The sequence below is a fragment of the Mercurialis annua genome, linkage group LG7, assembly GCF_937616625.2.
Source record: "Mercurialis annua linkage group LG7, ddMerAnnu1.2, whole genome shotgun sequence".
In the NCBI taxonomy this organism is placed as follows: Eukaryota; Viridiplantae; Streptophyta; class Magnoliopsida; order Malpighiales; family Euphorbiaceae; genus Mercurialis; species Mercurialis annua.
Window position 1 is genome coordinate 42,931,419 of NC_065576.1, and position 20,781 is coordinate 42,952,199.

The 20,781-nt window shown below is 34.6% G+C and overlaps 3 protein-coding genes across 5 annotated transcripts; 2 read left to right on the forward strand and 1 right to left on the reverse strand.

The window, feature by feature from the left end:
• Positions 1 to 600: 600 nt before the first annotated feature.
• Positions 601 to 5,537, forward strand: LOC126656131 (cellulose synthase-like protein B3). Of its 3 annotated transcripts, none has more exons than XM_050350614.2 (8): positions 601 to 940; positions 1,250 to 1,577; positions 1,674 to 1,799; positions 2,397 to 2,513; positions 2,863 to 3,066; positions 3,151 to 3,286; positions 3,592 to 3,770; positions 4,511 to 5,537. In XM_050350614.2, the coding sequence occupies exons 1-8, from the start codon at positions 681 to 683 to the stop codon at positions 5,375 to 5,377; spliced, it is 2,217 nt and encodes a 738-aa protein (XP_050206571.1). In that variant the 5' UTR covers positions 601 to 680; the 3' UTR covers positions 5,378 to 5,537. The 3 variants fall into 3 exon arrangements, with proteins under 3 accessions (XP_050206571.1, XP_050206572.1, XP_050206574.1); XM_050350617.2 differs by having other exon boundaries at positions 859 to 940; positions 1,473 to 1,577; XM_050350615.2 differs by lacking the exon at positions 1,674 to 1,799.
• Positions 5,538 to 6,296: 759 nt separating this feature from the next.
• On the forward strand, positions 6,297 to 7,881 carry LOC126657217 (protein FAR1-RELATED SEQUENCE 5-like). Its single transcript, XM_050351878.2, has 3 exons — positions 6,297 to 6,966; positions 7,050 to 7,550; positions 7,635 to 7,881. Exons 1-3 carry the CDS (start codon positions 6,494 to 6,496, stop codon positions 7,879 to 7,881), a joined length of 1,221 nt encoding a protein of 406 aa, XP_050207835.2. The 5' UTR covers positions 6,297 to 6,493.
• A 1,818-nt stretch (positions 7,882 to 9,699) lies between these two features.
• LOC126655967 (sodium/hydrogen exchanger 6) lies at positions 9,700 to 20,374 on the reverse strand. Its single transcript, XM_050350388.2, has 22 exons — positions 19,907 to 20,374; positions 19,754 to 19,805; positions 19,600 to 19,659; positions 19,289 to 19,313; positions 19,092 to 19,177; positions 18,876 to 18,987; positions 18,002 to 18,064; positions 17,856 to 17,875; positions 17,673 to 17,770; positions 15,486 to 15,514; positions 15,364 to 15,395; positions 15,221 to 15,268; positions 15,063 to 15,123; positions 14,878 to 14,975; positions 14,712 to 14,787; positions 14,607 to 14,626; positions 14,372 to 14,469; positions 14,180 to 14,289; positions 12,267 to 12,350; positions 11,356 to 11,453; positions 11,175 to 11,254; positions 9,700 to 10,339 (listed from the first exon to the last, which is right to left on the reverse strand). The coding sequence occupies exons 1-22, from the start codon at positions 20,109 to 20,111 to the stop codon at positions 10,287 to 10,289; spliced, it is 1,608 nt and encodes a 535-aa protein (XP_050206345.1). The 5' UTR covers positions 20,112 to 20,374; the 3' UTR covers positions 9,700 to 10,286.
• Positions 20,375 to 20,781: the final 407 nt, after the last annotated feature.

Here is a 20,781-nt window from a genome sequence, read left to right on the forward strand (position 1 = left end):
GCCACGCTGGCGCTGACGAGGCAATCCGGCGAGCCACGTGGGATTTCAGATGCCAGAATTGGGACTTGGGCTAATAATTAAAAAGATTGGAAAGTTTGGGCTAACAATTGAGACAATTTGTAGTAGTGGCTTAAATCGCAAAAAACGCTAAAGGTGGTGCTATTTAATAGGAATACCCCTAAACTTTTTGTGAATTATAAAAAAGTGATTGGGATATATTTTTTATTACAAAAAGGTCACTGAACTATGTCATTTTTTATAATTTCGACTTACCACATAAGCAAAAATGCTACGTTTTTCTGTAACAAAACGTACAGTAACTATTTTATAATAAAATTTGTTATATAATCTTTATATAATTTGAAAAAAATCTGATGACCTATGGAGTTTAATATTTGTATTTATTACTACCTTTGAGTTTGAATATCTGTTATTTTCTCATATCGAAATGTAATATGTGTTTTGGGCAAATTTTACAAGTTCCAATTCGCCGTGCAATCCATTTACACCATTTTGGAAAAAATGAAAAAAAAAAAAAAAACTCTCAGTAACTATAATATTCTTTTACCTTATCTTATTTCACAGAAATTATACACACTTGTATATAAAGCTCTACCAAAGCATCACATGCTACAACATTGCCTCCATTTAGTTCCCATTTCTTTAACTAAAATTTATCGATGGCGCAAACAATTTCTCCAAATAATTTATATGAAAGAACATCAGTAAAAAAGCATATACATAAAGCTTCAGATATTTGTATCCTCTTCCTTATGTGTTCTCTACTTGTTTACCATTTTCTCACTCTAAAAAACCATGGATTTGCTTGGTTTCTTGCTCTCTTATGCGAGTCTTGGTTTACTTTTTTGTGGGTTCTCGTTGTCAGCACCAGATGGAACCCTGTCAAGTTCATAACTTACCCGGAACGCCTTCCTCAACGGTAACTACAACGTCCTTCTTCATTAATTTTTTTACGGTTATTGAACTATAAAATTTTTATATTTTGGTTACCATCGCTTTATTTTTTATAATTTTGCAACTCAAACTTCTTTTGTTCCATTAACGGAAAGTTATTCAATAAATTATATGATAATCGACCGAAATATATTTTTAAAATATATTGTCACATCGATTGTTATATTATTGTATATTTTAAGCGTATTCTAGTATTGCAGCTGATGTTACAATATACTTTAAAATATATTTCAACCGATTTGATAAAATGTATTGGTTTTTTTTTAAAATGAAGCGCGGAAGAATTTCTTCCTCGGGTGGATATGTTTGTGACAACTGCAGATCCGGTGCTAGAACCGCCGATGGTGACAATGAATACAGTATTATCGTTAATATCCGTTGATTATCCGGCGGATAAGTTAGCGTGCTATGTTTCAGACGACGGTTGTTCATCTCTAACATATTACTCTCTTGTCGAAACATTAAAGTTTGCTAAAATTTGGGTTCCATTTTGCAAGAAATATAATATTCAAGTTAGAGCTCCTTTTAGATACTTCACCACAGTAGTACCCTTATCCACTCCTAATTCATTGGAGTTCCAACAAGATTGGAGAATCATTAAGGTAATTCTCAAGGTTTAAAATGTTAAGTAAGTTTTGATTTAACGTGTTCTCAACTTTTGTAAAACATTAAGTATTACTTTTGTCTCTTTGTAATAGGATGAGTACGAAAAGTTTGGCAGAAAAATCCAAGATGCATCCCTAAAGTTTGTTCCACTGGATCAAAATGATGATTTAGCTATTTTTTCCAATATTGACCGCAGAAGTCATCCCACTATTATCAAGGTTAGCTGAATTAATCTAATTTTTCATTTTTAACTAATTTATAGTGAATAAATACAAGGACTATATATCCACAGCTACGATTAGATTGATAAAAATATTCTTAAAATTAATTTTGATAATCTAACTTTTAGCTTTTTAAAATTTTGACAGCTATATCCAAAAAGTAAAAAAAAAAATAGAATTCAGTATCTTAAATTATCTTTGTGATAAATTAGTCTATACTTAGAGATTTTTTTTAGGAAATATTTAATAGTAATACACAAACTATCGCAAAATTGGATCGATAATTTCTTAAACTTTTACGACGTTTCCTTCAATTATAGACTTATTTATCATAAAAGTAAGTTAAGATAAAAGTATTTTGTTTTTTCAATTAGACTTTTATTTTATTTTTACTGTTTGAATATAATTGTCGAGATTTATAAAATTGACAGACCAAGATTTCAAAATTACTTTTGAAGAATATTTATGTCAAATTCCATATAGTTATATATAAAATTATTTTGCAAATTATTTAAAATGATTAACAAATATAATATAAAATTAAAACGACTAGTAATAACATGATTATATATTGATGAACAAATTGTTGGACAGGTGATATGGGAGAATAAGGAAAATATTTCAGATGGGTTGCCTCATTTAATCTATGTATCAAGAGAAAAGAGACCAAATTATCCACATCACTACAAAGCTGGTGCTATGAATGTGCTTGTAAGTTTTTTCAATTATCAAATAATTAACTTCTATTACATAGTTCTTTTTATTGGTACTATTTTAAATTTTTCTTTCAAATTATAGGCATTCAATTTTTATCTTATTGAATAACTATCAAATATACATTCATTAATTACAGTAGAATTAATGTCTTGAAAAGACAACAACAACATAGATAGTTTTTGATATGGATTCTTTTAATAACTGTATATTGATATAAAAATGATAGTTCGGTTATAGAAATATAGTAATAAATATAATGACAATAGATTTTTTTTTTATAGTTCAGTAACCGCAAAATAATTAAACCTCCAAATAATTTGGTGTGCTTGTATATATGAAACAGACAAGAGTGTCGGGATTGATGACAAACGCACCGTTGATGTTAAACGTAGACTGCGACATGTACGCCAACGATCCGCAGATAGTTCGTCATGCACTGTGTTTCTTGTTAAGCTCAGAATCGTTTGCATTTGTACAGTCTCCACAAATGTTCTATGATGAACTAAAAGATGATCCTTTTGGAACTAGTTTTTTAGTTTTGATTGAGGTACCCTTACATTTTCCAAATTTTAATTATGTATCTCATACAAGCAAATTATGTGCAAATAAGTCCTTTTATTTTGTTGAGTAGTACATGGGACGTGGAGTAGCAGGACTTCAAGGACCATTCTATGAAGGAACTGGATGTTTTCATAGAAGAAAAGTAATTTATGGATTGTGTCCACAACATTTAACAAATCAATCCAAAATTCTCACTCCAGTATCTGGTAAGCTCAGCTTCAATTATTGATCTCAATAAATAGAGAAATTAAAAATTTAAGTCGTATTAAACTTTTATTTTACATTTTAATTTGATATCAAAACTTTAGTTCTTTTAAAATAATATCAAATTTGCTTTTATTTCATAGTTAAGATACTTCAAAAAATTAAATCAAATAAGTCAATAAGGCAAACAGTGATATCATATTTTAATATACGGAATCAGATTTACGAAGGCTAAATTGTAATAACACATTGTATATGGTTATTTTTGGATTATTAACTAAATAACTTTATTTTTCTTAGGTATCAGATAATTTAAGTGACGTGGAACTAGTAAAGTTATTTGGAAAATCAAGAGAGTTTAAAAAATCAGCAGGTGAAGCATTAAAAGGAAAAAAAAGTGGTCCGAGAAATGTTTGTAATTTGGTGAAGGCTGCATGTGAAGTTGCAGATTGTGGCTATGAATACGGTACTGCATGGGGCTCACAGGTATATATCTCCAACAAATTTTATCATATATAATGAATAATTTTTGTCTTGTCCACCACAATAATGCACAACAATAATTTTGGCAAAATATATATTTAAGTCCCTATGTTATTATAGTTTTTAAAATTGAATCCCTATCTTACAATTAATATACGCTAATGTGGAGTACACGAACATCATTTCCGTGACAAAGTGATATAATGTTTATAAAATTAAAAGTATAGGAATTTAATTCAAAAAAAACATATAGTATAAGAATCTAAATATGTACTTTGACCAATAATTTATCTGTACTCATGATATGTGCATTTCATGCTGTACTAGTAGTATTCAGCCTTTATGATAACTTGCCTGATAAAGTTACATCATATCATCCACTTAAAATCTTTCAAAATCTTTACTCTATATCTAAAAAATTTATTTTAGCCTTTTTTTATTTATATCAAAATAGTATATGTGTTTAAGATGGTATTTTGTCATTTTTAAAATCTTGTATGATAATTAAAAAGATGGTTAAATTTTTAAAAATTCACCAACTTTATGTGTTTTTCAATTTAATCACGATTTACAAAAAGTGTTAAATTTATATAACAATTTATTTTGTGTCAAATTGATACGCCATTCTAAAAATATGTGTAATTTGCTGATGTAGAAGTCATTCTCAGGACATATGGATTCACAACAACAGATGATATTCATTGCTTATTACGTAAACTAATATGATATTTGTATGCATGCAGATCGGTTGGCAATATGGATCCACAACAGAAGATATTCTAACAAGCCTCATGATTCATTCTAGAGGTTGGAAATCTGCATATTGCACACCGCACACTCCACCTTTTCTTGGTTGTTCACCGTCGACCGGACCATCATCAATGACACAACAAAAAAGATGGGCAACCGGTTTGCTCGAAATCCTCGTAACCAAAAAAAACCCTATAGTCTCCACCGTTACTGGCCACCTCCAACTCCGGCAATGTTTAGCCTATTTATGGATCCTTCTTTGGGGTTTACGTTCCATCCCCGAACTCTGCTACATGCTTTTGCCAGCTTATTGTCTCGTCTCTAACTCCAATTTCTTGCCGAAATTCGACGAACCGCCCATTTATGGATATTTAGCTCTTGTTATCATATACTGTTTATACACCATTTTGCGGTATCTTCAAATTGGATTGTCGGTTCTTTCGTGGTGGAATAAACTTCGAATGTCGCGGATAGTTACTATAAGTTCATGGTTGTTTGGAGTTTTGAGTGTCGTGTTGAAGATTCTTGGCTTTTCAGAGACGGTTTTTGAAGTTACACAGAAAGATCAGTCTAGTGGTGATGATGTTGGTGATGATGCTGGCAGGTTCGATGGATCGCCCGTTTTTGTGCCAGCAACTACAGTTTTGCTTATAGAGTTGAGTGCTATTGTTTTGGTTTTGTTTAGGGGTGGTGGAGTTTTTCGGTTACAGGGTGGAGAAATTTTGTGTAGCTCAACTGTGGTGATATTTTTATGGCCATTTGTTAAGGGGTTGTTTGGGAAAGGAAAATATGGTATTCCATGGCCAACAATTTGTAAATCAGCTGTTTTAGCTATGTGTTTTGTGCATTCTTGCAAGTGAGTTTCTAGGGTTTAAGATTTTGGATGTGAAATAGTATTTGATTGTGGCCCTCAAATTATTTGTTAGTCAGATTTTTTATTATTATTATTATTAAAATACGAACAGAAAAAACTGGTGTAATACTCTCATATCAGATATGGTATTCCTACTTTTCATTTTATTTTATCTTTTTAGTTGTTTTTTCAACCATCCGTCGTTTCTATTAGGGTTTTGCTATTCGCCGCCCCTTTTTACTTAGCACCGCACAGGTGAAAGACATTTCTGCCCTCTAGCAAAATTTCAAAAAAATGAGTTCTCTCAACTCATTCGAACACATTCGAACATATACGTAAAAAGTCGAGTAAAATGACGGATAACGAGTATAATTCGTCGGAAAACGAGTACCGACAGTCGGAAACAAGTTTTTCCGGCTTTTCAGAAGTAAAAATTAATTATTTTAAATTTTAATTTAAAATTTTTGAAGGGGGACGATTGCATTTCACGTCCTCTCCATCTGGCGTCCCCTCCGGAGGAGAGGACGTGAAATGCAACGTCCTCTCCTCTAAAGGGGACGTGAAATGCAACGTCCCCCTTTTCTGGCCGCGACCGAAACGTCGCGGCCGGAAATTAAGTACTGCTATAAAAAAAACGTTGAAATGATTTTTTTTAATAATTACAGTGATTTTTTATTGCATGTTATTACGACTTTTTATTACATATTATTTCAATTTGTTAAACGTAAGTATTTATGTTTTGCAGGTTCATTTAGAAGATTATGGCGGTGACGGAATTGATTACAGCGATTGGTTTAAGCTAGATCATGGGTTTGATAGTGATGTTGAAGCAATTACTTGGGCTAAGAGTACTGCTATAAAGATTGGATTTGAATTAGTCATTTTGTCACATAAGAACGAGGGGAAAAAGAAGCTTCTGCGATGTGCTCGGGGTGAGCGTTACAGAGGTTCATTCACAGATTCTGATTACTTCGTACGGAAAAATACGAAGACAAAAGCGTGTAAGTGCAAATTTAAAATTATTGTCAAATTAGGAAAGACTGCATGGTTTATACTTACAGATCCTGGTATTTCGAGTACACACAACCATGCTCTAGCTGTGTATCCTGAAGGATACCGTTAGATGAGTGGGCTGAGTGGCGAGGCGAAAGAAATTGTGCGAGATATGAGTGCGGCACAAGCGAAGCCGTGTTCTATCATGGCAGCTTTAAAAGAAAAAGTACCATCTGACAACCCTACAATAAAGCAAGTGTACAACTATAGAGAGACTTTGAGAAAGTCTAGCTTTGAGGGTAGAGATGTGGTTGGGCAATTTTATCACATGGCTCAGCAAAATGATTATGTACACTGGACTCTTGCTGAGGAGGATACAGGTGTGTTGACCCATATTTTCATGGCTCATCCTGATTCAGTGAGACTACTTCGTACGTACTACTGGATCATCGGCATGGACTCCACGTATAAGACGAACAAGTACAGGCTGCCTTTTTTTGAGATTATTGGAATGACTCCTTGCAACAAGAACTTCATAATTGCATATGCAATTATGAAGGATGAGACTGAAGGGAGCTACAGATGGGTATTGGAGAGACTGAGGTGTTTAATTATAATTATGTTATTTAATATTTTAATGATATTCAAATTCAAATTACTTATTAAATCATCGGGCAATAATGCAGGTGCTTGATTGGGGAACATATTCATCCGAGCGCTATTCTTACTGATCGAGAATTGGGGCTTATCAGACCAGTGTCAGAGGTTTTCCCACGTTCTTCTCATCTACTATGTACGTGGCACATAAATAAGGATGTAGAAGATAGAGTGTACAGAATTAGTGGGAAAAACCAAGAGTTTGCTGAAATTTTCAAGAATAGTACATGGAAGAAAATTATCAGAGCGCCAACTTTTGATCAATATAACATAGTTGTGGAGCACTTCAGAGATCGGTTTAAAGGTTTTCCAGGGTTGATACAGTACATTGAGGGGACTTGGCTGGGACACAGAGAGAAGTTTGTATCTTGCTGGACGGACTTAGTCCTACATTTTGGAAACACCGCCACATGTAGAGTCGAGAGCGCACATGCTCAGCTTAAGCAGTGGCTCAACTCTAGCACCGGTGCTCTGGACACAGTCTGGACGAAGGTCGACAAAGTTATACAGTCGCAGCTGACAGATATCCGGTAATATTCTTGTCGAGTAATATTAGTATTTATACAAATTATGTTGTCATTATTATTAATATAAATGTTTTAAAATTACTGCAGCAAAACACTTGAGGACTCCAGACGGACTATTGGCGTACATCAACGCGGTTTTCCATTTGATAAGCTCTCATGCAGAGTGTCGCATTACTGTCTGGATTTAATATCGAAAGAACTAAGGCGTATGCGAGAATTGAGTACCGATGTCTACGATCGCTGTGGTTGTGTGGTTAGATCAACACATCAGATCCCCTGTGCATGTGAGCTGCGAGCGGTGGTCGATTCAGGTATCACGCACCACTTTCATTGAATACTAATATTAAAAATAATAATATTGTTATTGAAAGCTAATATGTGTTATTTGTAGGTAACCCGATCAGCCTTGACAGTATCGCACCTGAAACCATAGCCCCACCAACTGGAATCCGAAGAATATGCCACACGTCATATAATGTGATGGTCATCTCCCCGAATGGCATGTGAAAAGAGTTTGTATCTGGCTGCCATCGCTCCACAAATGCAGAAAGGAGCGGGATATCCAGATGATCAAACATGATAAACGGGAGATGTGATATCTCAGTCCCGTCTATCAGCACCTTAACCTCCTCTGAGGCCGTCTCATACCACTGTCTCAGCTTCTTCAGAGCTCCATGTCTAGTCTAACACTTCAGCACGCCTCTGTCCGCCCCATCCCATAGCCGAGAAGCGACATGCCCGAGAAAACTAGGAATAACAGTGTCATCCTCGGGTCCACCAGGTACTGGACCAGTAACGATCCACACGTCAACCTCTTCAGGTCGTCTATTCGACCCTGAAAGTAACATTAAACATAATTAAATTACATTTAAATTTTTTAACAACATTATTAAATTAATTATAATCATTTAATTATATTTACCTGATGACGAGTCGCCAACGAACCGACCACCTGCACCCTTTTTCCGTTTAGAAATGTAAATTTTTTCACTTGGCTCATCCTCTGAGCTCTCAAAATCATCAGACTCTCTAAGATCCTCAACAGAAATGCGGATGTCATCGGGAGAAGTATGCGCTTGTTTCTTCCGTCGAACTGAGGCAGAAACTTTACGCGTAGCAACGTGACGGGCTCCCGATCCCCCTAATTCTGGGGCCAAAAACGTCTTCCCCCTACGCTTTCCGCCCTGCAATTATAAAAATTTAAATATAAGTTATAGAAATAATATATATTAAATTAAATAAATTTCTAAAATTATTTAATTTATTTAAAATAATTATTTATTTTATAACTTTTCTAAAATAAAAAACAATAATTAGATTTAAATTTATTTAATTATTATTTTTTAAAAAAAAATTTAATTTTTTTTAGGTCCCGGAACGGGCGTCCGGCGTCCCCTCCGGAAGAGGGGACGCCGGACATCCCACGTCCCCTCCGGAAGGGGGGAAGCCGTTTTCGGCGTCCCCTCCGGAAGGGGGGACGCCGAAAACGGCGCCCCCCCTTCCGGAGGGGACGTGGACGTCCATCGTCCCCTCCGGAAACGGCGTCCCCCCTTCCGGAGGGGACGCCGTTCGTCCCCTCCGGAAGAGGGGACGCCGAAAACGGCGTCCCCCCTTCCGGAGGGGACGTGGGACGTCCGGCGTCCCCTCTTCCGGAGGGGACGTGAAATCACGACGTCTCGGAAATTAAACGTTTTTTTTTAAAAAAAATCGAAATTAAAAAAAAAAAACTTACCGGAGGTTGTCGATTTTCATCTCGTTCGGAATCCGACATTTTCGTAAAATATGAATTCGTGAAAAATTGAATGAGTTGAGAGGATTTAGGTTTTTTGTTTATGAATTGGTTTTCTATTCAAAAAGTGAAAAGGGCAAATATGTAATTTGGCTGTGCGGTGCTAAGTAAAAAGGGGCGGTGTTTAGCAATCCAGTTCTATTACGATAGATACATTTCCGGAGGCTTTGTCACTCAAAAACAAAAGACTTCAGTGTGAAATAACACTTGAATTGGCACTCAAGTTATTTGATTAACAATTTCTTTTTGGTTTTTGACTACAATGGAAAAAGAAAAATTAAAATCTGAAACTCGCATAACAAACAGAATTAGATGTAATTAGATGTATCGATAGCAAAACTATTTAATTTCACAAGAAATGAGTGTTTATACTAAATTGATAATTAATAGCTCGAAAGAATCCATATATAGAATTAAGAAGCATTTAATAGCCACTCATAAACAATCTGATAGAGTTGGCCGAGGAGTTTGTAAACAAATGAACAAGCGCTAATAGTGACGGATTTAAAAGTGTTTATCCCATGCATTGGTTGTGCCATGTCATATTTACAACAAGCCAATGAGCATTTGCGATAGGGAATCTTTTAATTATCATTTAATTTTTTTATTATCATTTTTTGCATATGGCTAACGCATCATTGGCTTGTTGCACGAATGACATGGCGCAACGGTTGTGTGTAATAATTTTTCTTTAAAAGATTAGGACAATATCATTTACATTACTGTGATGTTTAGTTATCAGGCCAAATTACAAAATAAATCAGCATATTCATTATATATTCTTATGTATCACTGCCGATATATTTGTCTACTATGACATCTAAAAATGTGTAGTATTTGTCAGTACCCAGAAAGGTCTTCGAGTTGCAAAAGTATGTGCACCTCCAAAACCTTCTCGTCGGTCATCTGTAAATTATCTACAATGTTAATTCAGCATCTATCGCAGGAAATCAGTGATATCCATGGTAACCCGCTCTTCTAGTACTCGGCATAGGCTCATCATCTGTCGAGCAATCAAATAGTGAGATTCATACACATTTTAGCAGTAAAGCGGTCAGATTCATGCAAATCAATGTGACAAATATGAAACCCTCTGTAATTTTGTAGTATAATACCCGAGAGTTAAATTTAAGTGAAAATACTTTTGCTACCACCTAGGCATTTTTGGCAGGAAAAAAAATGAAACAAAATGATAGTCCAGTGACCAAAAAGAAAAAAATTAAAGTTAGTGACTGAAATAAAAAAAATGAAAGTTCAATGACTCAGGATTAATTACCCTGATAATCATGTATAAGAATATGCATATTGCCTGTGTCATATAGGTAACAGTAGAACTTTGTTCTTGATAACAAGGATCGAAAACTAGATGGTCACCTTGTCAAATTACAAAACTAACTTATGAACAGGAATGTAAATCCTAAAAACAATCTTAATAGGAGACACTAATAACAAGTTTCAGAACTGAGATCAAAAAGGCTAATACTATGTACTCGCAATAATAATAGGTAAAAATGATATGGATTAAAGCTAACAAATAAGGTATATATGCAAAGGGAAAGCAGAACCATTGAACTCTCAAGAAAACATTCTTCAAGCCAGGAACCAAGTTATCATATAGAAGATGCACCAAAAAAATGATTCCAAGTAACAGGTAACAATCATGTTTCTATAGAATCCGGTTTGACCATATTCCCAAAGTCCCCGGGTAAATTGGTTCACCAAACAATAGAAATGCAACTTTTGACTACATCCTAGCAACTACAAAAATGCATCATACAAAGTTGCAGAAAAGAACATAATCATATATTTATCAAGACTAATGTGCAAGTCTATCTTACCATGATCTGCTTCATCTCCATTTTGACTAGTGAAGAAAGGAGTTAAGTAATTCCTATCTAATGCTGTGAAAGAGGGAGCACTGCATGAAAAGAAAAAAAACAAAGGAGAACTTCATGAAGCCAGAAGGCCCAGAACACAAAATCTCTGAAAGTTGTAAGTAGATAAAGTTTAGAATCTTACCTCCTGCGGAATTCTTTTAATTTCATCTTGAACCTGTTTCCTGACTCACCATCCTCGTTATAAGAGGGAGCAATGTAGCCATTGTTCCCCTCAAAACTCTGTAAACAGATACAGGACACAGTGTTAACATGCTGGTAGAAAGTGTCATGCTTAGTTTGACCTTATGACTTCAAGCTATTAAAAGACGGGCAGTCTTATGAATGAAGCAAAGTAAGAGCTGAAAATTGCTGCATTAAATGTGAGATAAAAACATAGCACTTGTAGTCCACAAATATTCTTAAGCTCACTTGTTTGTAACACCTTCACTGACCTTGAGGAAAGTACATTAAACGATGCCAATATTGGAAGTACAATAAAATAAAAGCAATTCAATTATCACAAAACTGACCCCAGAAAAAGCTACAACTGTGGAGCATATTTTGCATGAGAGATGAGGCCATATTAATCTAGCAGGTATTTAAACAGCCAGATCCTGATTTCTTTAAGGTTAAACATACTGATTGGAACCGGATGAGTCGCTTGAGTAGTGACTCCAATGATATCCCGTTTGTAAAAAAGTCAGTGTCATACAACTGAAGCAATGCGGTGACTCACTCGCAGGCCAACCAGAATGATAGAAACGGAAGGCAATATCGGCATGTCACTAATTCCATTACTTAGGAATTAATACTTTCAGGCTTTTGAAATAGGATATGGTCTATGGAATGTAAAGCAGGTCTTCTCTCCTATACCAAGCAAGATTACCAGAATAAAAGGAACCTGCAACACTTCATTCTGATGGATATGCATGACCAAAAACAATCAGGAGCTCTCTCCAAAAAGTAGCCATAGAAGGCATACTCGCCAATTAATGGAACCATATGGACTTTGTTGTACAAATAAAATGTAATCTATTCGAAGCATAAACTTACATCGTCCGAGGCTCCATCATGACTATCTCCAATAACTTGCAAAGCTTCCAGCATAGTACCAGTTGAGCCTCCAATTAACAACACCTGAAACATTGTTTAACAAGTCACATATCAGTTAAGATAACTTGGATTTACAGCTCATGCTTGGAGAATAAGGCACAAGGTTCAAGTTAGTATCAATAAGGTTTTGAAGTCTCTGCAACTTACAGCAGAACATTTTTAGGTAACTATGGCGGTCATGATGCATTTGGAAAGTACATAAACAGAAAGGGCCATACGAACCAGGGTGCATTTATTAATTTAGCCAATCTTTTTTGTTTAACATTCATCGCCCAAAAATTTGACATTAATAATGATACTCTAGCCCATTAAAATTTGCAACTAAAAGATATCGTTCTCTCTTAATTGACTACTTTATTAAAGTTCAAATGCATTTCCGTTCTTAACTGATCCATGACTTTAAATATTCATTGTCATTTACTCTAATTTTTCTCATTCAGTGATGACTTTGGAAACAAAATCCGCAAACAAGAATGATTAGAACAGTCCGTATATCTTATTCATGGCATGTTTCTTCCAGTGCTACAAATTCCATAAATGTTATCCTATACCAATAAAACTCATCAGTTTTCGAAGTAGATTGAAATGTCTGTACTATGATGCCATATCCCAAACCTGGAAAGCAGATGTGAAAGTTTATGGCGAACAAAAAATTTTGGGCATCGCATAAGAACAGTGAAATTGTGAAAAAAACTCACACACACGCATCCTTTTTCTCTCTCTTTCTCTCTTCTTTATTCAATTACTGATTATCCTCACTTTCTTCCTTGCCAAATAAAGCAATGGTCAGGCACACAGTGCCTAATTTCTTAGGAGGCCCGATTTCATACAGTACATTGGGATTTTCTCAAGATATATCCAGAACTAGTATTCTATATTTGCATCGTCACCCTTCTCCTGCTTTGTTCTCAACTATATCTCTCCACCTCTTATCCAGAACTAGTATTCTATATTTTCTGTTCTTTTAATTCCTTTTTCTCTCCCTCTCTTTCTTTTCCAAGAGTAAACATATTAAAAAGAAAAATACATCTTCTCATAAGAGGATCACTCTTTTAATTATTAAATACAAGGAAGAAGTGAAAATTGAAGACAGCGACAAAGATCATTAAGAGTTTGTTTAAGGAGAGGGATGAAGGAGAAGAAAATATCGACTTTATAGACCTTGATGATGATGATAATAATGAGTAGTTAATTTAAAAATAATAATTCAGGAAATTTAGGTTATTGGTAGGATTTAGAAATATAACAATGGTGCTTTCTAGTTTTTTATTTAGTCCTAGACTAGTTTTAAACTGCTTAAGCTCATGGTTTGTGACTTTATGTATGTATTAGAAAACAATGATGCATGATTTATTTTATTAATTTTACAAGCTTATTGTGAGAATGTGGTTTTCTTATGAAAGGCATGCGCCTCAACTCAGGTGCCAGGACCCTTTTACACCTCAGAATGACTCTATCCTTTTATAACTATTTTTGGCCCTAAATAAGCCTCCTCTCTCCATCCCTCCATCTCCTTGCTTTCTCTCCATTTTATCTACCTGAAGGCCATATGGGTTATGTGTTGGCAAATATCCGCCATATCTAGCAGATATAATATTAGAACAGATTCACGAAAGAGTACCCACATTAAAAGACAATCTAATCAAGTATCAATCAATACATAGTAAAATGCTGAATGTTCTAAACTACAATTACAAAATAAAAGATCATTATGATTTATAACCACGAGATATGTGCTAAAAGACACATCATGTTTGCATGGTTCCCAGAAATGGGTCACATTATGCAACCTCAAATTTGATCAGATGTATGATAAGCTGCTTTAGTATATGGAAAAGAGAAAGCCTGCTTACCGTCAATACAACTATGGCTGTGGTTGCAGTAAATATTGTCTGCCCATGCCCTTCTGGGAGATCATGAATTGATTGCAAAGCCAGAGCAAAAGCCATAGCCCCTCGAAGTCCTATCCATATAAAAGTTTAATTAGAATATAATACTCTCAAAGAAAAGTGCGACACTCTGATAGTAATGATTGCCACTCTTACCACTGTACCAGAGAGCTTTCTGATGTTTTAAAGGTATTTGACGACGTGCAGGTCGAACCAAATTGAGCAAATATCCACAAGAAAAGACATTTGCTGCCCTACAAAGATTTATTGCATAAATTACTCAGTTTCAGGATGCAATGTAGCATAACAACTTTCATAAACATTAAACTGCAGGAGAAGTTGGGAAGAAAAGAAATGAACAAAAGAAAAAGCAAAAAAGTAATGGTCCAACCTTGCAACTACAATGAATATCTGAAATATTTATTGCGAAGGTTAAGAAATAACAGCAACAATTCTCATGTTAAAAAGGTTACTTTAATGTACTATTCAAGGATACAATTGAGAAAAAGATAAATCCAACATGGGACCAGCTATGTTGTTCCATTGCAATATCAAACCCCATGTATATGAATCTGCAAATTGAAAAGACAAGTCAGTCCCAGGTTGGCTGCAACACATATTGGTATACAATCACTTAAAAGAGAAATAAAATGCACCCTTACACAAATGTTTCAGCTAGTGATGATATAAGATGGAAAAATGCAGAAACAAATCGCTGAGAATTTTCAGACAAATTTGAGTAGGAGTAGTGCTTCATGACCTAAATAAATAAGTTTTCCATGTCAGGTACTATGATCCATCAATAGAGGGTACTATGTGCAAGTATATTTTAACAATCTCTGCTTACTATGCCGGTGAACAATATCGACACAATTCCAGAGAGTCCAAGACCTTCAGCAAGCATATAACTGGAGGCGAAAAAAGAATTTACATCAAATGAGCTGTTAGTCTACCAGAATTGAAAATAAAAAAACTGAATGTAAAAGTAGTTAAGGAGAAGCTTACGAGAAATATGGAAAAAGGACAAAAAGGCAGCACTCTAAGTTCTGAAGACTGCAAACCATGAAGCAAATATTATAGTTAGGACCATTTCTATATTCTAATTCATCACAACTTTTGGAATGCAAAAATCAATATCTAGAACTCACTTGTCGATGTCCAAACCAGCATACTTGAAGAGGTTCCAGAAATTAAGGTTTCACAAGGCATTCTAACATGTTTGACATATTAAAGAATCATTTGACAATAAAGAAAGATTGATGAAGGATATCAATGCAGAAATGAATCCAACTCCCACACCTGTACAGCAAAACGCAATTAACTGTCAACCATCTTGAATAGGGCACAAAATGATAGAGCAAATGCTATATGGCCTTCCTAAAAAGTTCTAAGAGTAGAAATATTTCCACGTGAAAATAAACAAAAACAACTACATTTTCTCTTACTCTCAAACTCACCTACTGACACACCAGTTCAAATGAATAAAACTCTAATACAATTCAGCCAATCTTTCCAAGTTGGCTCTTTTGGCTGTTTTACTCATTTTTTAGATTATCGAGGCGTGACACTCCCCAGTTCGTGAAGTGCATAAATAAAGTCATTATTAGGCAAAAGAAAGTGTGACCTTGTGACAAAAAAAGTTGGCCAATTAATGACAAAATGAGTTGCTCTGGGGCCAGTGGATTGAAACCAGCAATTTAACTGTGCTACGCCCTAAGGAAATACATTATTTTTCATGTACCTAAACAGATGTATTTGTAGTTTTAGGCACTCTGTAAGATACCCATACTCATAAACAGAGAACTCACTCATGAAGAGCAAAGACACATGGACTTTGATAAGGTAATCAAACATAACAATAGGTCCTACAAATGTCTAGGTTTTAAAAAATAGAAATATCAAAGCTAAAAGATTATTTTTTAAATAAAAATCTCTAAAATATAATAGAATGCCCAAATTTTAAAATAAAAATATAACCTATAAAATGATGCTCTTTTTTTTCATAAACGTGCCAGTAAGACAATTAAGTGATCATATATGAAGGACATGCACAATTTTCTGTTCTTCCTTCGCATCCCCTTTTTAACAGTATTCCTAATAAATCATTCCCTCCACTTAGCACTGCCTATGCCTATTCAAATGACATGAGAGAAAATGTTTTACCTCCCTTTATTTCTCCCTTCTCCATTATTCCAAGAATATACTCAATAATATGCCAAATGTGTCTAGTATAAAACGTAGAGTGATAGGCCACTGTTTACTTCCTAAGTATTAAAACTTAATACCTTTTTAAATTTTAGTCTGCGTCACTGATTATCCTAGTAGCACAGCAATCACTAGTAATATGAATGCAGATGCAGAGCATCCAGTACACCAAGCGGATAAAACATCAGATTTTATTTTGCTCCATAATATAAATTTTAGAGAATTCATCTTCTAAATTTTATTAGTAACAAGCAGTGTTTTGAGAATATCGAGCTATCTTTATTTCTTATATGTTAAGATCACCATAAAATGCAATGGAGCCTTTCACTTGATTGCCTTGTGCCCTCTTCATATTACAGTTCAGGCTAGGAGAGAATATAACTTTGAATGAGGAGGCAAAGGAAGAGGTAAGGTGATAGCGTGTAAATTTTTTTCTGTGTCTAGAAAGCTGCTGTGGTTGTCAAGGAAGCTGTATTTGGTTGGCAGGGAAGCGACAGTTAGCTAAGGAAGGTAGGAAAAGAGAGGATTTAAAGGGCTTACGCTACCCTATGTTAAAAGTGCTACTCGGAGGTAGGGATAGGAGCAGCTTCCTCCCTGCATTTTTGCAGGGAGACTGTTTCCAAGCTGAAATCAACGATCAACAGGTCAACAATGGAACAATCTAACACATTGCATCTAAACTTGACTTCAGGAGAATAGAAAATTTGAGAAGAAAATGCAACCTAGTTGTAAGATAACAAGATTAAGTAACACTAAGCCAATTATAAGTTAATAATACGTCACCACTTGTGGCTAAATGGCCACAATAAAAAGTGAGATAAGTTGAGCTAATGTAATAGCTAAACTGGCCTTTCTCTAATAATCCAGCCGTGACGATACCAATTCACACAAGTCCCTTTTTTCAGAATTTGTTAAGGCAAAAAATAATACAGCCAATACTTAAAATTAGAGGTATACAAAATTTAAACCAAAAAATCTAGTTTGGTTTGATATAGTAAAAAAAAAAATTGGTTTTTTTATTCAATTCGGTTCAGTTTTAGAAGTAAAAAAAGATTAAACAATATTTTGGTACAAACCGAATTGAAAAATTAACCGACGATTACTTTGGTTTGGTTTAGTTAGAACTTCTTTAAATCCTTATAAATGCAGTTTGGTTCAATTTTAAAAGTGGTAAAATATTGGTTCAGCTTGGTTAGAACCGAATGCACATTAGGTAATGCAGCAAGAACAGAATGAGGTTGCTAAGACTGACCAGCAGACATTGATCCAGCAAATGTCTCAAGAAATCTGACAACTAACATGAAGAAATTTGTTCCAGATGAAGCATGACTATTCACCAAGGACATTGTCCTGCACAACAAAGCACTACTTCATTGAGAACTGCATGTTACTCGCATTGTGGCGGCATAAGATTAGCTGCAAAAGTTATACATACCTGTACAGGGATATTGCCATCTGCCAAATTTTGTAACACAGAAAAAAACCACCATCCACTTAGTTTAATTTAAGTTTCCATGGAGAAAATCATTCACCACAAACATGAATATGATTATAATTTATATTCATAAATCTAAAGCTTACAGCATCGTTTAAGACAGATTCTCCAAACACCAAAGCATAAAGGTTTGTATCTGTACCAAGTTCCTGGAATTAAGAACATCATGTACAAACATTAGAAAAATACAAAGAACAAAATAATATTATATTTGAGCGCTAGACTTATAGTGTCTCATAAAATTAAGCAAAATTCATAAATTTGAAGTGTAATGATGGACTCATGTGTTGACCATCGGCATTCTTGACCCCATTTTTTCTGATGTACACGTACTATATTTATCCTTATGCTGTTAGAGCCTCATAGAATCAATAACACTAAATCTATAAAGTTCCTTTGGCCAAGTCATGCATATAGTGTGAGTTAAGTATAAAATAGTTTGTTTATGTATTAGAAAAAAGTAAGCAAAAGTCCCAACATCTATCTCCAGTAAATGGGCAGCATCAAATTGCTAAAAGGTCAAGTCAATCAGCACAATCATTGTTAATCACTAAGCTTTGGTTTATGTTTGAGACTACATCATACTATCCAAGCTCAATCAGCCATTCATTTTTTAATCTTTAACATTTCTATCTTGCCATTAGAATGCCCTCATTCCGAAAACAAGTAGCACATTTAAGGCAGAGCTAGTGTTTGAATAAGCAATTTTCAATAACCATGCTTACAGCCTCTATGTTAATCAAACGTGTTCATTCAACATACAGTCCTTCCCGTCACCTCCACCTAAATTCCGGCACACCAACCACGTATGATTATGACCTAAATACTACAACCCTGCTCCATTATACTTTTTATACCCCAGGAAAAAAAAGATTCTATGAGCTTCGTAAGTGCTGCAGAATATAGCTAGATGCTTTAACTAGGCTGCATTATAGACAGATAGAAAGCATGGAGAAGTACCTGGAAAATTGATAAAACAGTGACGGGATCCGTTGCTGATATTAGAGCACCAAACATTAAACATTCAACTAAAGGGAGCGGGTACATGAGGTATAAGAGACCGCCAAGGTAACTGAAACCAAAATAACAAGTTTAAAACAGCAAGAAAACTGGAAATGAAGGCATAAAGGAAAAAAGAAATAAATTAACGACTGATAGAGAAAATCAAATACTTACACAAGACAACCAGTAACAATTGAAGATATAAATGTTCCTAGAATAGCAAATGTGACAATTGCCCCAAAGTTCGAAAAGAATGGTTTCTACAGACAGCAAAAACACGACATAAATACAAAGTTAGCCAACATGATGCATAAAGCAAATTTAACTTGGAAATAGCCGAAAGAGAAAGTAGGGTACTTCATACTACTTACAGGTGCTAAACTGAACCCTGACTGAGTAAAAACACGAAATGTCAAGGAACTCAAATTGTAAGTAAAAAGAATATGTCATTAAACACTCATCAACTAGGTAGCACGTACATGGAGAAATAGTGTTATTTAATCGTTTCCTATGGTAAAAAAAAAAATGAAGTTTCGTGTCCGAAACGCCAAGTGTCCTGAATTGGGACACGTTAATTGAATGATCTGTCCGTGCTACCTAGCTCATCAACATTATGTAGAGGGCATATAAACTACAATTTAATCAAATCAAACAAAAAAAAAACAATTCTATATTAGGATATAATATAATAGGAGGTAGCAAAAACAGGAAAAAGAATTCCTCGTGGAAATTAAACCATCCCCTGCAAAAAAGAAAAAAAAAAGATAGTGTGGCTTATATAATGATCGACTCTTATAATATATTAAAAAAAAATGGGGGAAAACAGTGAGAAATACCTGATGCTGATTTCAGTATTAGAAATGTTAGCAAGTCCACCTACAATTAATCCTGACAAACAAATGCAAAAAATTAGTGACAAAATTCGAGGTTAAAACAAACCAGAAACCCTAATTTTTTGGAAATAAAGGATGAAATTGGAAAGGAAGTACCGATGAGAAGAGAAGCGCTAGCTTCAGGGAGATAATAAAATTTATGGCGACGAAGAACATGACCAAGGATAAAGGAAAGAACAAGCATCATAATTTGCAGAAGAATTCCAACTCCGGCAGCTTGTTGCTCTTTACCAGGATGAACACTTATATCGCCGCCGCTAGTCGGTGATATTATCATGTCGTCGCCAATACTCGTCGCCATTTCCGATTGTTTAAATCTCTCTAAAATTGGAACGGAAATCAGAGAAATTGGCGTATCATGGCAATGACGATCGATTCCAGTTCTTTGATTGGAATGAGCGTACAGTTTTGAGGAGTTATTGATTTAAGATTGAAGAATGGTGAAAGGTTTTCGGTAATCTAACACTATTTCTTCAGAAAATGCAATTCTGAAAGATCAATGCTTGGGTTGGGTTAACAGTGAGAATTCTAGATTTTTCTTGTTTTGAAATTTCAGTAGGAAAAGGTTTTAATAGGATCAAAATGCAAAATTAGATAGCTTAACAGTCAATACTATAAAAATTATGAATAAATACTTTTTTTTTTTGCCAAAGATAGACCTATTCTACTTGTTAGCGGGGGTTAGCGGGAGTTAATTGTGATTATATACAATTCTTTTTAAATCAGCCCACTGGCTGCTGAGGCCTGGGTCGAACCCAGGACCTCAGAAGGATGTCTTAGGAGCTTTGCCAACCAGGCCAAAGCTCCCAGACAATAAATACTATTTAGAGGTGTTACATAAAAATTAGGAAAATAATAAATCTTTAATTTTTTTTATAAAATATGGACTTTTTTTTCAAAAATAATTACAAAATATAATCTCTTAAAAAATATTTATAAAAATACAATTTTTAAAAAAAAATTATATATTT

What these genes read in the sequence shown, in the direction of transcription:
- LOC126656131 (XM_050350614.2), top strand. Translation starts at nt 681, where the DNA reads ATGGCGCAAACAATTTCTCCAAATAATTTATATGAAAGAACATCAGTA. An exon ending in AAGATTGGAGAATCATTAAG is followed by an intron (nt 1,578 to 1,673) that starts GTAATTCTCAAG and finishes TCTTTGTAATAG; the next exon opens with GATGAGTACGAAAAGTTTGG. An exon ending in GTACTGCATGGGGCTCACAG is followed by an intron (nt 3,771 to 4,510) that starts GTATATATCTCC and finishes GTATGCATGCAG; the next exon opens with ATCGGTTGGCAATATGGATC.
- LOC126657217 (XM_050351878.2), top strand. Translation starts at nt 6,494, where the DNA reads ATGAGTGGGCTGAGTGGCGAGGCGAAAGAAATTGTGCGAGATATGAGT. An exon ending in TGGGTATTGGAGAGACTGAG is followed by an intron (nt 6,967 to 7,049) that starts GTGTTTAATTAT and finishes GCAATAATGCAG; the next exon opens with GTGCTTGATTGGGGAACATA. An exon ending in TCGCAGCTGACAGATATCCG is followed by an intron (nt 7,551 to 7,634) that starts GTAATATTCTTG and finishes AAATTACTGCAG; the next exon opens with CAAAACACTTGAGGACTCCA.
- LOC126655967 (XM_050350388.2), bottom strand. Translation starts at nt 20,111, where the DNA reads ATGGCGACGAGTATTGGCGACGACATGATAATATCACCGACTAGCGGC. An exon ending in TCACTAGCTGAAACATTTGT is followed by an intron (nt 14,788 to 14,877) that starts GTAAGGGTGCAT and finishes TTCAATTTGCAG; the next exon opens with ATTCATATACATGGGGTTTG. An exon ending in ATATTCATTGTAGTTGCAAG is followed by an intron (nt 14,470 to 14,606) that starts GTTGGACCATTA and finishes AAATCTTTGTAG; the next exon opens with GGCAGCAAATGTCTTTTCTT.